Source organism: Pelobates fuscus, chromosome 8, assembly GCF_036172605.1.
Source record: "Pelobates fuscus isolate aPelFus1 chromosome 8, aPelFus1.pri, whole genome shotgun sequence".
Lineage (NCBI taxonomy): Eukaryota > Metazoa > Chordata > Amphibia > Anura > Pelobatidae > Pelobates > Pelobates fuscus.
Window position 1 is genome coordinate 40,620,092 of NC_086324.1, and position 18,763 is coordinate 40,638,854.

General features: G+C 45.3%; 1 protein-coding gene across 1 annotated transcript in view; it reads left to right on the top strand.

Annotated features, from left to right (window-relative positions):
* Positions 1-18,763, top strand: part of DCAF17 (DDB1 and CUL4 associated factor 17) — a 57,530-nt gene that overhangs the window by 37,234 nt on the left and 1,533 nt on the right. Inside the window, exons 10-14 of the mRNA XM_063429728.1 lie at positions 722-864; positions 2,053-2,162; positions 13,595-13,682; positions 16,922-17,005; positions 18,160-18,315. Coding sequence (XP_063285798.1) covers positions 722-864; positions 2,053-2,162; positions 13,595-13,682; positions 16,922-17,005; positions 18,160-18,315 — 581 coding nt within the window. The remainder of the gene's footprint in view (positions 1-721; positions 865-2,052; positions 2,163-13,594; positions 13,683-16,921; positions 17,006-18,159; positions 18,316-18,763) is intronic.

Here is an 18,763-nt window from a genome sequence, read left to right on the forward strand (position 1 = left end):
AGGACTTTCATATATTAGCTACCTTGTAATGCTTCTATTACAAAGTAAAGTAAATGTTTGAATAGGGCTGCACTCGGTTTGAGACAAAGATGACGTGTTTTTGGTTTGTTTACCTGGAAACTGCATGAAGAGCTGTGGTTGCTTCTTTTGGAAACAATACAGTCCGTTTTGTCCTCTGGAGACTCGTGTTTTTATATGCTATAAACTAAGCGGATCATCACTAGGCTCCCTGTTCTCGTGTCCCCAAAATAGGTCTGTCACTTGCTGTTGATTGACTGGAGCACGTTCCGATGCGGTCTGTGTGCTTCAGACATCATCACCTGCCAGGAAGATTTTGGTGTAAAAAAAATGAATATTTCTGCAAAGATTACTGTCCTTTCTAAACCCCTTAGGTGGCATGTTCAGTTTAATGTTAGCATCCATTAAAAATGCAAAAGATACATTTGAAAGTTAGTTTCACTTTTAAAGTTTTTTGTTATTTTAATTTTTTTAGTTCTTTTATTTGGGTAATTGTATTTTTCTTAACACTAAAAAGTGGCATGTGTTGATTTCATCTCAGTTGTGTTAAATTTCTTGAAGTAACACACATACGGGATATTTCACATTTTCACTGCCATGGATGTAGTGACATGGAATTGGCAACAATTGTATAAATTAGTAGCGGGATACCGATTGTGGACATGTTCCAAATCATTTGTGTTATGTGTTCTCATATATGTAGAAAGGCCCCCATTTCTGTTTGAAGTCTCCTGCCAAGATAATGCATTCCAAGTGGGGGGATACCCCTGGCATTACATCATCACCCCAAACAAGAAGAAACACAAGGGCATCTATCACATACGATCCATGGATGATCACAGCTTGGTAATTTTTCATCTTTATTTACATGGAATTTAATCGCAATATTTGTTAAAAATGGGGAGTAAGTTCATAGACTGCAGAAGATAAAGAAAGAATGCTGATGGCAGAAAACAAACACAGTTAGATAACATACACAGCTAACAAACTGAGATTGGTACAGTGTTGTAAATACAAACATGTTTAATAAGCTACAAAGTAGCAATATTGAATAGAGCAGTGCAATAGCGTATACGTATCCCAACTAATCCCAACAGCAAACCCTCATCTAACCTGCCTAAAAATGTTCTGGACATTTGTACCCTTGGCTACATTTTTGTAGTTGTCCATATATGGTCTATAGTGTATTTCTTTGATTATGTACCCAGCCCTTAACTGAAGAGCACTTGACAGTATTGCCTTCATTGTTCCGAGACAAGCATTTACAAGGACACCCATTTTTGGGGGGGAATCACAGATTTTCCTGTGCTATGTAGCAAATACATTTTTTTATATAATTCCAGAATATATCTGCCCGTGCTCACTTCTTCAGCAAAGATTTTATTCTGCACATGACCCAGTAGTAGTAGTATATTTTTAAAGTGAAATTTAATGTGACATTGAACGTTTTGGAATTTGTTAATTATTTTTAAAAATATTGCATGTTTTACTTTTTTTTTCTTTTTTTTTTTTTTTTTCTTCAAATCGTATTTTTAAAACCAAGCATAATTATAAGTGGGCCATCAAATGTAATGGAAATGTGAAAACCAAGCCCATGTGCATTGCCACCTATAAATAGCCAAAGAACTAATGAAGGTCCGTAATAGTAAAGCATATGTCCACAAAGAAAAATCCTCAAAAATGAAATGTTAAATATAATGATTTTCTACTTACACTAATCCAGGATTGATAAACAGTGCTATTGAATCCACACGCGCTTGTGAACAAAAAAAAGTCTCCAATAAAATAAAAAATATTGAAAATATTGAATGTTTTTTATTTGCCCAAAGTAACTAAACGAGAGCCTGTAGAATAGAATGCTATACTTTGTATGGTGCCTCTTACATCTCCTGGAAGCTGGTAGCTGTGTACTACTATCAGATCACAAGTTAGAGCGAACTTCCTCGGGGGACCGGGATACAGTAGTTATTTGTTTCATTTTTGTTTGTTTTTTTTCCAATTTGTCTTGCAACATTTTATTTTATTATTTCGTAGGCAAAGAATGGGATAAGAGACATTAAATGCTGCTCCTTAGAGCCTGACTGGATACACTTTCACACAGATGCTTCTGAAAGGATAATACATGTTGCTCCTGACCAAATCAGGCAAGACTAAACTTTTCTCCTCTCTGTCTCTCTCCATAAACATTACATTACCTAATGCTGGTATGACCACTGGGATCATAAAACCAACTGAATAGAATGGATCTGGCCTGTGCGTTCCAACTGAAATAACGAGAAGTAAAATAAAAACACAGGCAACACATATTATGTTACCTGTCCTAGCTTACAGATATCTATATTTTCATAGGGATAGTTTCATTATCAATGCAGCAGGTAAGTAAAATAAATAATAATAATAATAAAAAACCTAAACAAAGAAATCTAAACTTTGGTTGAGAAAAGGTGGAAATGAATCAAACAATACTCTGTATCTAAACAAAATGCATAATGTATTTTCTTTTCGAAAAAGAGCAAATAAAGACAATATAATAAATGTGCACCCATCATATATATATATCATATTTTAAAGGTTATTTTTTGACAAGTATTCAAGAGATATTTCTGCGTATCCACGTCCCTCAGAGATAAATTCAATATCCTAAATTCTGTATAGATTTAAATAATATATACTGTGTATATGAATGCATGTATATATTCAATAATAACTTCAGATAAGTTATATCTCACGTTATTAAAGGAATAGTCTAATGTTAAAAATGTGTTTAATTTTAACCTTCGTTTGTTCGTTTATACACTTGGATTCTGGATCCCCTTTAAACATGAGAAGGTTAAAAAACAAAACTTTCGATTGGGGCGTGGCCTAGCAGCGGAGCGGAATGGCTGCCTGATCTCTGAGCTCCTCCGTACTCGCCCTGCAAATCGTTAGAAAGCTGCCCCAAACGCAAATATGGGGAAACACACTAAGGCTGGGGGTACCCCCAAACCAGCGGCCACCCGCCCACCTGCAATCCAGGCATCGGTCAGGCACTATATGACCACACAGCCGGACCCATCATCCCAGGCCTCCGCTGAGGCCTTCCTGTACTCGGAGGCCTCATCCATGAGCCCGAACTCCCAGGCCGGTGACGCGAGTGGAGAACCCACAGAACACCCGCCGACAGACTGGATGGCCCTGCTGAGAGCACTGCCTACCAGAGCTGACCTGACCCAAGCCACATCAGCCCTCCATGCCTCGATCCGGGCCGACCTTCAACTGATGAGAGCAGACATGCAGGGTATGGCGGACCGCATGGCGCGGCTGGAAGAGGAACAGGACAACCTCACTGTGGCCCACACCACCACAGAGTCCACGCTTCACAGCCACACTACCCACTTGCAAGCCATGGCGCGCCATGTAGAAGATCTCGACAACAGGGGCCGCAGAAATAACCTGCGGATCCGAGGCCTACCTGAAGGCGAAGAACCCTCAACCCGGCTCACTGACACACTTACCATCTTATTTAACGACCTTCTAGGCCGTCCTACGGACACGCCGATTGACTTTGTCCGTGCACACAGGGCACTAAGACCCAGAGGCCCTGAAGGAGCGCCGCCAAGAGATGTGATATGCTGCTTAACTATCTTCTCCCTCAAAGAAGACATACTACAGGCGGCTCGCAATGCAGGATCCATCACCCATGAAGATCGCCCTATCCAGATATTTCCTGATCTTTGCCCGGCCACTTTGGGCTACCGCAGGGCCCTGAAACCCCTCACTCGAGCCCTGACGGCTCAGAAGGTGAGATACCGATGGACTTTCCCGACCGGCCTAATTGCTCACACTCCTAACGGTCCCATGCCGGTACGCAACCAACAGGACCTGCAAGATCTCACTATCGAGCTCCAGCTACCACCCTTCAACATGCCTTGGCCGGACCCGCTAGACTTCTACGTTGGCCCACCGAGGCCGGCACGAGACGACCCGCTGCCACAAAGAAGAACCAGATCCAGAATGGAGACGGCGCGACCAGCCGGCAACACTCGTTGAGTTCCGCGGCCCCCGAGAGACTCTGAGTCCCACAGTTTGAAGTACCTGCCTATGAACTATGACCCGCTGGGGAGCTTCCCATAAGGTATCCCACACACCACACTGAACTGCCGGACTCCCGCTCTTGTTTCACTTTTGGGTGGGGGGCTGAAACGGGGGATTTGACGACTCTGCGGCTCACGCTATGCCCCGACTACCACTCGGATGGGGAACATTCTTTTCACCAGCTGCGCTGCCATGGAGGGATTGACATTGCTACACCACCAACCATGAGCCGCAGAGACGTGGAGACTCGGTGCCACCGACATTTTGTGACTACCAGTAACGGAGATATAGGGTCTTTTTCGGAGGGCCCAACCTCCCCCTTTATTGAAGTAGATGGGTATATACCATGAGGAAGGGTAGGCAGGAAGGGGTCACAGCCACCACACACACGCCTGCCGCTAGAGCTCAAGGCCACACCACGACACGCCACACAACCTGACACGCCATGATGCACACACACACACTCTCACAACTCACAAGGCTCGAAGCCTGGCCCATACGACACACATAATCTTTAAGATACCCCACTCACAAGATCACGGATAACCTAGGGGCTAGAGTATATTTTTTGGGCGGGGCGGGTAGGGGGTAGTCAGAGAGGCCTTCCACGTGGGAGTTTTTCTTTTTTCGTTGTCACCGCTATAGGTGACCCCACGGGGAAACACCTCGTTTCCTTTCTCGTTTTTACCCTTTCCTCTCACCTCTCTGAACCGGGACCCCGGAGAGGGACCGGGTATATCCGAGAGGCATTTAGTAACCAGTAGGCCACGTTCCCACCTGGTCGGGATGTCTGGAAGAAAGGCAAGGGGACTCGACCGCACCGCTAGTACGGACGGGACGACTCCACCTCGGCCTACACCCGAGCCATTACTTTGTATATTGTTGTTAATTGTTTATTGTTTACTTATTGTTTACATAGTGTTTATTTTATTTTGTCTCTGTACCTACTCCTAGGCACTCAAAGTCCGGCTGCGGTGCCCGCGTGGGGACTCGAGAAGGGGCCTTATTGAGGACCACCCGTCCAGGTAACACCCTTTCCCTGTACCTCCGACACGCTCCTCCCCTGTACCCACCCAACACCGGAGTAGTACTGCAACCCGTAGGCCCACCACTTATCTGCCCACACCACCCCTCCCGGAGTGGTCCACAGGAACTCCGTCATGCAGACCCCGAAACCGCTAGCCAGAGCAGACATCAACATTATCTCTATTAACGCCAAGGGCCTTAACCAACCCGAGAAACGATCACAGGCGCTCCGCCACTTTCACAGCCAAAGAGCCCACATAGTATTCATACAGGAGACGCATTTCAAGGAAGGTCTGACACCTAGAATGACTGACAAAAGGTTCGCCCAATGCTACCTCAGCAACAACCCCTTAGGGAAATCCAAAGGCACGGCCATCCTCCTTCATAAATCCCTACATTTCACTCCCACAGCAACCCTGAAAGATGACTGGGGAAGGTATATATGCATTAAGGGAACGATAGCTGACCGTACGTACACGCTAGCAAACCTGTATGCTCCTAACACTGCGCAACACCGCTTTATAACTAAATCACTGAAAGCCATCATGGCCTTTACGGAGGGTTGTCTGATCATGGGAGGAGACCTTAATGTGGCCCTACAACCGAGCCTAGACACCTCTACGGGCACCTCGACGATACCCAGACATGTGTTGACTACTATCAACAAAACCCTTAGAGACCAACGCCTGACCGACTGTTGGAGAGCGACACACCCTGACGACAGAGACTTCACCTTTTATTCTAATCCGAACAAGACGTACTCCAGACTGGACTACTTTTTCCTACAACACTACTACCTGACAGATGTTAAGTCTGTGACGATCGGAACCGCGACATGGTCAGACCACGCACCACTCACCATGACGCTGACGTCTCCCCTCTATAAGCCGACGTGCAGCAACTGGCGACTGAACGAAGCCCTACTTAACGACCTAACAGTAACCACGGAATCCCGAACCACACTTACTCAATACTTCACTGACAATGTTACCCCAGATGTGACACCCCTCTGCGTGTGGGAGGCCCACAAATGCGTTATACGAGGCTACTTCATAGCTAAAAGCGCAGCCATGAAAAAAGCAAAGGCTGCCAGACTGGCGACCATAATCACGGAAATACAGGTGGTGGAAGCAAGACACAAACTTACACGGCTCCAGAGCGATGGTGCCAAGCTACTGACACTACGCAGGGAACTAGCATCCATCATGAATGCCTACCACCAAAGGGCACACCTGCGCACCAAAGCCTTCTTTCACACACATGCCAACAAATGCGGGACCTTGCTAGCCCGTATGATTGCCAAAAAGAGAGCAGAATCCTACATACCTAAAATTCGAGACAAAGACGGACGACTGAAACAACTCCCGGGAGACATGGCGGAGGCTATACGGGAATACTATGCGGAGCTTTATGCCATACACCCCGACAGGGAACCACCGCGCCAAGGTGACGCCTCATCAGAGACTAGACAATACCTACACACACGCATACATAACCGACTTCCCAGGGAAGCTACGAATGCCCTTGACGAACCGATCACACCTCGCGAGCTAGCCTGGGCCATAAAAGAGTCGAAATTGGGCAAATGCCCGGGCCCTGACGGTCTCCCCTCTAGATACTATAAAAAATTTGCCGACGTATTATCCCCACATCTCCTGACTGCCCTTAACACCTTACGTGACGGAGCCAGCCTACCTACGCAGACTCTAGAGGCCAACATCTCCCTAATCCCAAAGGAAGGTAAAAACCCGGAACTCTGTGCAAGCTACAGACCTATCTCCCTACTAAATTGTGACCTTAAACTCTTCACAAAAATACTGGCCCGCAGACTACAAAACTACCTCCCTGATCTCATACATAGGGACCAGGCAGGGTTCACGCCCCAGAGAGAAGCAAGAGACAACACTATCAGGACACTAGATCTCATCCACAGGGCACAAGACGGTCGGGAAGGCCTCCTCTTGCTCTCCACAGACGCGGAGAAGGCCTTCGACCGCATAGATTGGGGCTACATGCTGGCGGTATTGGAAGCGATAGGTCTGGGCCCGCACATGATGAGCTGGATACGAGCACTGTACTCTAAACCCACAGCAAGGGTATGCGTGAACGGGTTGTTCACAAACCCGTTCCCCATCCGGAACGGCACAAGACAGGGATGCCCCTTGTCCCCATTGCTGTTTGTACTGGCACTGGAGCCCTTTCTTAACTCTGTCCGGGACAACCAAGCCATAAGTGGGATACAAATAGGACGGACGAGACACGTAGTGGCTGCCTTTGCAGATGACCTGCTGTTTTATGTCACCCGGCCTGAAACATCAATGCCAGCAATCATGGCAGAGTTCCAGCTCTACGGCCAACTATCGAATTTCAAGGTTAACCTCGCCAAATCTTCGGTTCTGAATGTCTCGATCCCACCCAATAGAGTTGAAGCCCTGAAACACACGCTCCCATTCCAATGGTCTGACACTACTATAAGATACTTAGGCACCTCCATACCAAGAGACCTGTCACAAATATACACCGCTAATTTTCAACCCCTCCTAACCACAATACGCAGAGACCTGGAGGAATGGACCAAAGTCCGTCTTTCCTGGTTTGGACGCATTGGAGTGTTAAAAATGAACATTCTACCCAGGCTGCTCTACTTGTTCCAGACACTACCAATCCACATACCTGAGGCATACTTCTCAACACTGCGCTCCATGGCACTCAGATTCACATGGCACAACCTACAGGCACGGGTCAAACACGACACTCTCACTTTACCAAAACGGAAGGGCGGCCTGGCCCTCCCAGACTTCCAGGTCTATTACAAAGCAACCCATCTCCAGAGGGTGATGGAATGGTCCAAATCGGAGGTCCACAAGTTATGGAAAGAAATAGAGTCAGACCAAATATCCAGACCAATAGGGCTCCTACCGTGGCTAGACCACCACCAGGGCAGACAGCTGGCTAACCCACACCCGCTAATTAGAGCGACCTTAATGGTTTGGCATAAAGTGGGGATACCCTCCTCCCTCACCACGCCCATTTCACCACTCTTACCCCTGACACATAATGACGCCTTCCCACCTGGACTGGACGCAGGCCCGTTCCAACAAATGTTAGGAAACTCGCTACCTAGACTCTGCCACGCTACCACCAATGGCACGATACGGACTCTTGAGTCCCTGATGCCCATAGAGAGACCGACGTTCATGGTACAGTTCAGGTACAAACAACTATCCGCCTACCTACTAACAATCACCAAAGACATCCATGCTCACAGGACGCTCACGGACTTTGAAAGGCTCTGCCATGACCCAAGCCCACTGGCCAGGGGACTGTCCACTCTTTACAGCCTCCTCATGGACGCAAGGAGACTTCCCCCACCGAGCTTCATGAGTAAATGGGAAACCGACCTGGGAATTACACTCTCGCCAGCCCAATGGGAAAAGATCTGTACCCTGTCCCTTCACTGTTCAACATCCAGTAGCACACAAGAAACAGCCTATAAAGTACTGTCTCGCTGGTACCGCACGCCATTGGTCACCCACTCCTACGATCCAACCGCCACCAATAACTGTTGGAGATGTGAGAAAGCCCTAGGCACCCTCTTCCATATCTGGTGGACATGCCCCTTGATAAGACCTTACTGGGCAGCGATCCACACGATCATCACCAAATTTTCTGATACTCCCCCCCACTTAGACCCAGCAGCCTTCCTCCTACACCACACCCCCACCCGTAGCTCAGCTTACAAAAAATCCCTAACGATCAGGATTTTAAACACAGCCAAGAGCCTCATTCCCCTATACTGGAAACAAAAGACCCCACCACCTGTGTCGGCCTGGTTTAAGCGCATGGAAGAGCTCAGGGCGCTAGAGGAACTCACCTCACACGCAGAGGGGAGGGAACAGTCGTATATGACGACCTGGACACACTGGATACTGACCACGACGAAACCCGACTTCCAGACACTTATCACAGACTGAGTAGACACCAATGGGAACATGACCCGAGACAATGGGTAGGGGTGACAAGGAATGACCGAAAAGACAGCGCACGTCACACATGAAGCTACCACTGACAGAAGTTCACACGACAATTCTAGCCCTGACAGAGACGAAGGACCACACAAACCTATAGGGCAGGGAGGACGCTCTCTCAAACGCTGAGGAATCCCCCCCCTTAATTTTTTCTCCCATCCCTCCCCCCCCCCTCCCCCCCCCCACCCCCCTTCCCGGGTGGACCTGCGGGCCACGCAGCCGGACCAGGATACAGCAGACTCCAGGTATGCCATTGAAAGCTTAACTACACATGTTTCGACCTGGAAACCTGCGCGTTTCCCTGCTTTATTATACCGACACCTCAGATTCGCTAACAATGTGCTCCATAACCTGTATCTGCCATTTGTTGGAAACCTGCGTGTTTCACCGAACCACATTTGAGACGTTTACTTTTATTGCTGTTTGCAAATTTATTCTTGAAAATCTGAATAAAACTTAATTCACAAAAAAAAAAAAAAAAAACTTTCAACTTACACTCCACCTCTTCTGGGATTATCAGTTGTGATCATCTCAGTCCAATCAATGCTTTTCACTGGGAGCCTACGGCACATGCATTAAATCCAATGCTTTTCTATGAGAAGCATTAACAGCATCATGCTGTTTGATTTTATAAGTTCTTCCTTAGTAAATGCCTCTAATGGTTGCCAGTCTGACCTCCACTAGAGACATGTCCTCTGGCAAATATAAGTACTGTATTGCTATTTCTGTGAAACAGCAGTTTTTTATATTGTCAGAGAAAAAGGGATAGCATCTAAGCACTACAATTAAGATGAAGTGGTTTTGGTGCTTCCAGTATTTATTTAAAGGAGATGTTTGAAAGATATTGTGACTTTTCTCAACCCAAAGGGACTGCCCCCATCTCAGCCACAACAACAATGTTGAATTAACACTGAATGCTTGATGTCAGCTTTGTCCAACTTGGACTGCATTGATTGGGTCCAAGTTCTGAGCTAACCTTGCCCTGGAGCCATGGGCGTCTGCAGGAATTTTTCCAGGGGGGGGGGGGGGGGGGCATAATTGTAATGACATCCATGCTTGGTCCCTTTTTGACAGTGTCATGAAAGGGTAGGGGCATAGTCATTATCACATAAAGCCAGGGTGAATAGCGTTTTCACAATTATGGTGTCAGGAATACATGTTTGTACTCCTGACACTATAGTGTTCCATTAAGAAAATTAAAGGAACATTCTGGTCACCATAACAACTTCATCTAAATGAAAATGCTATGCCAGGAAGCCCATGGGCGCTCTCTTTCCTTTAAGGGGTTAAACCGCTCTCAAATGGTTTAACCCAAAAGGCTTCCTCCAGCTCCAGATCTCCAGGTCACTCAGTGGTATTCAGCTTCTGAAACGGAGTGTCAGGAAGTGCAGATTGACATTAGGCATGGGTGCTGCAGATTGGCTAGAGTGGTCAGCTGATGCTCTAAACCAATCGCTAGTTCCCTGTTCATAAAAATGTTTTACTTTTTTATGGATGGGGAGCTACTGATTGACTTAGACTGCCAACTGACCGCTCTAGCCAATCAGCGACACCCCTACCCAGCGGCACTCTGTGCTTCCTGACACTCAGTAAATAAAAGTGAACACATTAACACTGATGTTTTTTTTTTACTTGGGGAGATGAGAAGGTCCAAAGTTTCCCTGCCAGGCCCAGGTGCCAAAGCCTTACGATGTGGTGTCCAGAATAAAGTGGAGGGTTCACTTCACTTGTCCTTCTTGCTCCAGTCTCCCTCTCTTCTCTTTTATTTGACACAGTCTTCTTTTTCTTCTGACACTGTCTTCTTTCCTCCTTGGCTCCTTCTGCTCCTTTACCTTTCTGCTACTTTCTGCTTATTTTGAGCCCTTTGCTTCTTTCTCTTTCTGATCCCTTTCTGCTCCTTGGAGACCCTCTCTGCTCATTCTCCTACTTTACCTTTGTTCTCCTTCTGTCCCTTCCTTCTCCTTGCAGACCCTTCCTTCTCCTTGCAGACCCTTCCTTCACCTTGCAGACCCTTCCTGCTTCTTGCTGACCCTTCCTGCTTCTGGCTGACACTTCCTGCTCCTTGCAGACCCTTCCTGCTCCTTGCTGACCCTTCCTGCTAATTTTTGCTCCTTCTGCTACTTTACATTTGTGCTCCTTCTGCCCCTTCCAGCTCATTGCTGATCCTTTCTGCTCCTTGATGTCCTTTCCTGCTTATTTATGTTCCTTCTCCTACTTTACCTTTGTGCTCCTTCTGTCCCTGCCTGTTCCATGCTGCCCTTTCCAGTTCCTTGCTAACCCTTTCTGCTCCTACTACTTTACCTTTGTGCTGCTTTACCTTGCAGCTCCTTGCTGACCCTTCCTGCTCTTTGCTGACCCTTCCTGATCCTTGCTGCCCCATCCTGCTCATTTCTGTTCCTTTGTGCTCCTTCTCCTACTTTACCTTTTGTGCTTCCTGCTGTCCCTTCCAGCTCCTTGCTGCCCCTTTTTGCTCCTTGATGTCCCTTCCTGCTCATTTCTGTTCCTTCTCATTTCTTCTCCTTCTCTTACTTTACCTTCCTGCTCCTTGCTGACCCTTCCTGAAGGCTGTCTTCCCCATCCCTCACTTATCTTATCTATAGTTTGCCTCCCCCGATCCCTAACTTACCTGATCTATAGGCTGTCTCTCCCCTCCCTCACTTCCCTGCTCTGAAGGCTGCCCCCATGCCTCACTTCCATGATCTATAGGCTACCCACCATGCCTCACTTCCCTGATCTATAGGCTGCCCCCCCCCAATGCCACACTTCCCTGATCTATAGGCTCTCTCCCCCCCACCTCTCCCCCCTCCCCCCCATGCCTCACCTGATCTGCAGGCTGTGTCTGCATGCTGGGAGTTGCTGGCTGCACTCTGTGCTGCTCCCCTGCGGATGCAGTCAGGAGAGAGAAGCAGGGATAAGATGTAGCTTCCTATCCCTGTCTCTCTCCATACACAGCGCTACCTACTGGCCTGGCCCGATTGCACTGTATTTTCAATCTCACATGAAAAATAGTAGAACAAACTGAAAAATCCGAGGGGGGGGGGGGAGGGGCAAGTGCCCCCCCTTGACCACCCCTGTGGACGCCCATGCCTGGAGCTGTTCTCGTTAGGCTGCTTGTAGTGCCCCATTAAGCTATTTTTACACTAACTAAGGGTTTTGGGGTGGCAAGTACAACCCAACATTTCTACATCTGAAAAAATGGTCTTATTTATGATGTGGGTGCTCATTAAGTCCTAATCAGCTGTATATTATTGTTGAATTGAGATTTTGAGTAAAAACTAGAATAGCCTTGTTGGAACAATGCGTCAGGAATGTATTGTTCTCACACAGCTGTGGGGGGGACATGCTTACTGAATGCATACAAAGTGCACATTGTGTTCCTGCTAAATAGCCCCATGCCTGCATTTCATTATGTAAATTCCATTGTTTGCTGCATGAAAGAGAAACCCAATAGCTGCTGTGTATAATAATATTCGTACACTGCTAGTAGATAAATCCCATCATACGCTGCCAGGCTATCCTCACACATTCACTAATTCTTCTCTTCTTATAATCCTGTACACCATTGACACCTAGTGTAAACTGTAAACACCAGCCGATCTTCATTTTCTATAGCAAGGGTAGGCAATCTTCAGCACTCCAGATGTTTGGACTACATCTCCCCTGATGCTTTGCCAGCATTATGGCTGTGAGAGCATAATGGGAGATGTAGTCCACAACATCTGGAGTGCCGGTGGTTGCCTTCCCCTGCTCTATAGCAATATGTGGTGCCTGCCCTTCTTCAGGTATGGAATCTCTGTGAAGCTGCGGGAAAGGGAGGTTCTCCCTACTGTATATCTGTAGTGAACATTAAAGCAGAACTGACAGTTTCTTATTCCTTCATCCAACTAAACTATGACATTATCTTATTCCTTCATCAAACCAAACTCTGAAAGCTTCTTATTCCTTCATCTAACTAAACTCTAAAAGTTTCTTATTCCTTCATCCAACTAAACTATGACATTATCTTATTCCTTCATCAAACCAAACTCTGAAAGTTTCTTATTCCTTCATCCAACTAAACTCTGACTGTTTCTTATTCCCTCATCCTTACCAGGGTGAGCTGTGATGTAAGTATGGAACACACCTTAACAGCACTTCCAAGTCCAGTGCACGCCATCACCCTATGATGGTCTAGGCGTCCTTGTGCTTTGTCATGCGTCTATTGAGAAATACTGTACACTTGCTGTGGTGACATTCTGTCATCAAACTAATATGGTGACCAGGGGTCATGTGACCAAGCTCATGTATTACCACACTTGCATGTGCCTGGGAACTACCTCCATACACGTGCATTGCCACTAGCATCATCAGGGAATGAAATGAATGTACATGATGTGCTCTGATTTTGTCACAAATGTAACATTTTGAATATCTAGTAACTGGATTATTTGTTTCCTCATTTCCTTTAGTGTTTTAAGGCTGAAGGAGCTACATAATGATTCATTCCAATACCAGGTCACTGAGGACTACTCCATTTTAGCCTGCAGGGACAGAGAGGTAAGTGAACCAAGTCTTATTGCTGACATGTACCTGGAGAGTCTGGCAGCTTGTTGGTTGGGAACATGTCATTTTTGCGGTCCAATATATCAGTAGGAAACTCTACAATTTAATCAGTCAGTCAGTATTTATTGAACATTTTCAGTATACAGAGGAATAGATAAGCAATAACAAAAGGAAAATATGGATTAACAAATACATGTCTGTTACTGCACCTATTATACATCCCTACAGAATTTGTTGGCACTTAATAATACTATAATAATAATAATATCAGAGCCCATGCAGTAGTACACGGAGGTGAAAAGGGTCCGGATACTTTAAACTTGCAGCTTATTGTAAGGATGAAGAGAAAGGCGATTCCCAAAAAGAAACATCTCAGGTAGTAAGTGCTAGGTGCAATAGGCAGAGAAAGGGGAAATTAAGTTGGAAGGCACTCTGCCTCTGTAAGAGGTAATCCTACCGGCATTTGAAGGACGGTGGTCTCAGGGCCATCTTTCCCCATGGGCACGTTGGGCAGTTGCTCGGGGGACCCACAGGCATGAGGGCCCCACCGCGCTGCCCAGTGTGCCCGGCCGACAGGGGAGATCCTTTGATCTCCCCTGCCAACCCATGGAGAGCCGGCCCTGCTCTCTTGCCATTGATCATCTCGGGCTGGTGTGGAGACCAAAAATCTCCCTCAACGGATTAGAGGCCCTTCGAAAGAGGGGAGAGGGGGCAGGAGGACCTGGAAGCTGGGGGAGGGATCTCAGAAGCAGATCGCCCCTCTCACAAGCAGGCTGTGTGGAGCATTGCAGCGCGTTGCCATGACAACGCTCCACACACCGCTCAGCTCGGCAGGAGTGAGTACTGCTTGCAGCCAGAAGAGCTGCAGGCTATATAGATAACACCGGATCACCGGTGCAGATTTTATTAATGTTTATTTAATTTTATTTTTTTTTAAAAACAAGAAAACATTTGCTTCATGCACCCCTCACACTCTGCAACACACAAACACCACCCACACACAGCACCTCACAAACAGCATTTCTCACACACACACACAGCAACTCACACATATCTCTCAAACACACACACACAGCACCTCACACACAGCATTTCTCACACACACACAGCATTTCTCACATCATATCTCTCAAACACACACACACACACACAGCACCTCACAAACAGCACCTCTCAAATACTGCATTTCTCAAACACACACAGCACCCCTCACACACAGCACCTTACACACACACAGCACCTTACACACACACAGCACCCCTCACACACATCACACACATAGTACTTCTCATATGCACACAGCACCCGTCACACACGCACACAGCACCCCAACACACAAAACATACACTGAACCCCTCATTGCAGTCTGTGTGTATTTAGCAGTCTGTGTGTGTGTGTATTCAGCAGTCTGTGTGTGTGTATTCAGCAGTCTGTGTGTGGGTTTGTGTGTGTGTATACAGCGGACTGTGTATGTATTTAGCAGTTTGTCTGTGTGTACTCAGCAGTCTGTGTGTACTCAGCAGTCAGTGTGTACTCAGCAGTCGGTGTGCGTGTATTCAGCAGTCTGTGTGCGTATTCAGCAGTCTGTATGTATGTATTGCGTTTGTAGCAGGTACCAATAAATATGAGCTTAATTTTAGCGATAATTTATATTTTTATTCCTGTGAGTTGTTGTGTAGGCTGGGCCCCAGTGCACTGCTTTGCCTGGGGGCCCATAATACTGTTAAGATGGCACTGGCTGGTCTCCTTTCCCTACGGCTGAGCATGCTGGGGTCTCCGGCGTGCCTAGAAGAGAGACCATGTTGGTCACAATGTGAGACGTGGCGAGGGAGTCCCAGGTAATTAAGAACGTAACAATGGAATAAGCACAGTAAAGCTCCCATTACAAGCAAACTGGAGGGGTGGGAATTGACTGTCAACCGGGGCAGTCAAATCTCACAGTGGCTCCTCAGATAAATTGAATATTTAACTTATATTACCTATTTCTACTTAATATTTCTGACATTTGCCTGCAGCGGCCATATTGAACATGCCTCTGGTGCCTTTTGGAGAGAGGTTTTGATCAAGATCGTCAGTGTGAAGCATTTGCTCTACACTAACTGGGAGCTCTCATGGCTGGGAGAAGTGCCCAAATTTCCAATGTTAAGGCTCAGATTTTGCTACATAGAAGTCCCCCTCCAACAGGTAATCCTAGTCCCCACCGTGAAGCCTTGTTAATAGAAGCTCATTCTCAACTTGGACACATGGCAATCTAAGATGGCCTCCTTTATGAACACAACGCACCCAGCAATGTAAGGCAAATTGTGGAGATAAGAGCAAACTTCAATCAGGCATATGATGTAATCTGCATGCGTTTTTGGCAACGCATACACCTATATAATCTCTAACTCACCTCAAATGTGGTCTTGACAGAAGTAGGTGGTGCCATAACCCATTATTCTCCCTCCGTGCAGAGAATCCAAGTGGTTGTTGACCACAGGCATTATTCACAACCCTGGAAGGCTCTTGGTTACTCGGGACTCTTTCAGGAATGAGATCTGATCACAGGAGGTGGACAGATCGGTGAACACCAGGTGCTGGTTCTTCCTGCAGCCTGGGCCTGGAGAAGTAAAGTCTTTTATTTCAAGAGCTCTCAGGTCTATAACGTGCAAGATTAGATACTATTTTCTCAAGTCTAAAGTGATCTTGGTGGTTCACAAACACGCACATGTTTTTCTGTATGACCAGAGATGTTTCTAACTTTATTGTTTAAGTGTGTTGTTTACGGTGTACTTTTATTTTCGGTGTCTCCACTCGTTATTTTACCATAGCAACAAAATGATGTGTCATTAAAATTTTTGTTTTCTGAGAAGTTATAAATGTTATCATGTTCTTTGCACCACTTTCTTCTTTTTATTTTGTACCAATACCTCGGTAAAAAAATAGATTAAAAAAAATAGAAAAGGGGAGACCAGGAATGGCAAAAAACTGTCCGCCACTACTATGTCTCTGCAGAAGTTACATATCTAAAATACTCGTGCATTTCAATCGAAGAACTCCATTAGAAAATCTTTGTTACAATTCAATTGTATCACTTACGGTATATTAGAAGCACATCGTTTCAAGTTGTTAATATAGTCTATTAACTTAATTGTCTCACATGTTAGAAGCACATTGAAGTCAAAATATGGTTAATATTGTCAGGCTTGCTTCTTTTGTTGGTTTTTAAAAACATTTTCCTTTCTTTTTTTTAGGAAAAAAATCATGTTACTATAACATCTTCTGGAAGGATGGTAAAAAGGCGGATCAGTCAACTAGATGATGATCCAGAGAAAGAGGTATAAAGAGAATAACCTTTTTAACTTAACTCTAACTTAATGTGGTTAATCTGTCATAGTTCCATCAGCCTGAGGCTGAAAATATTGATCTCTGTTGACACTAGAACACAGAATCCAAGATGTGAAGGCTTGTGGTCAAGTTCTTACCTGTTTATAGTGTTCTGGACTGGTCCTCATTAAAACACTAGTGGCAGTGACCGACGATCAGTGAGGACTTGTACCTTAATGCTATCTGCGGATCCGAAGCCAGGAGATTCCTCGTGGGCACAGAATATGTGTGATGGGCAATGAACGAGTTAGATACAAAAGGGGAGATTTATCAAGTCAAAAACATGTGCAATTCTGGGGCAAAAAGCTAAATTAGGTGCAATAACCATGGAAACCAATAGAATGTCTCTCTACATTTAGCACTTTGCACCCAGAATAACAGCTGTTTTGCCTTGATAAATCTCCCCCTTAGTGTTAGTCTGTATAACTGTAGACACCACAAAGAATCTACCAGCAACAGATTATGTAAATATTTACTGTGTCAATATTAAAATTGGGATTTAGGATTATTCACTAGGAGACTATCCTCTGACTGCCCCATTGTAATTAACATAGCTATATCCCGAGTCTTTCTTTTAATACTAAAATCACATTTTACACGTAGTTCTATATAGGATTGGGGGGAAATGAAACACAATACCATATGTGATCACAATACAATAAACTGTGGTAACTTTACTGGTATGTCATTATGTCAACAATGAGATTGTTTTATGCTGGTTTGGAGTTCATCACTGATAACTTATATGTTTATAGATGTTTAATATGTTACTGCCAAGCACAGCATGCAGGAGATTAGTTAAGGGTCAGACAATACAACCAGTGACTTGTTTTAAATTTGAATGTGCTGTGTCCCTTTCTGATGATATGATATTTGTGTTACATAATTCCATAGTCAGTAAAATGATCACACTGGTTTGTTATTTTGCTATTTGACCAGCAATTGCTCGACATGAGCACCATATGTTGCTGTGTGTTCTAGAATACTTTATGGTGTGTTTCTCTGAAATTCTGAAATTTCTATTAAATAAATAAACCAGCAGAAGGTAAGAGCGATATGGACGATTTCATGTAGACTGTTTCCTCATGTCCCTAAACTTTTCCAGACATTTAAAATCGTGGTTTATGAAGATGAACTAGATCTGCTGACAGTGGTTGCGGTGACTCAGGCTGACACAGAGGGTAATGCTCATGTTGACCTGCATTGCAATGACACGGGCAAACTCCTGAAGAAGATTGCGTTGAGGGAATCCTGGGATGTGGTAAGATTCCGTCATTGTTTATTCTGAGGCTATTTCTAAAAAATGTATTGTCTCTTCTATCACCAGTTATAAAGAACAATTAACCGGAAGAAAGGAGGTTGGACAATTTTTACATTGTTTACTCTGTTGAATCATGTATTAGACAACAGCATAAAAATGGTATCACCAAAAATATGTACATCCTTTATTATGTTTATTTTGGCACTCAAGCTGTGAAATGTGCTTGGTGTATATCAAAGGTTCTTGTGATTACCCGGATTCTCCATTCATTTCTCATAAAAGCAGGTTATGAAAGTTGCAGAATACATCCTAGGCTGTGAATGTTTACTGAGTGTAATCATACAATGATTTGTGAGTTATTCATTTAAGAAGTTTGTGTTTGCTTTTTGTTGTTCGTCTTCTGTGACTGAGAAAGAGATCGCCACAATTTTAAGAGTAATTCATGTAA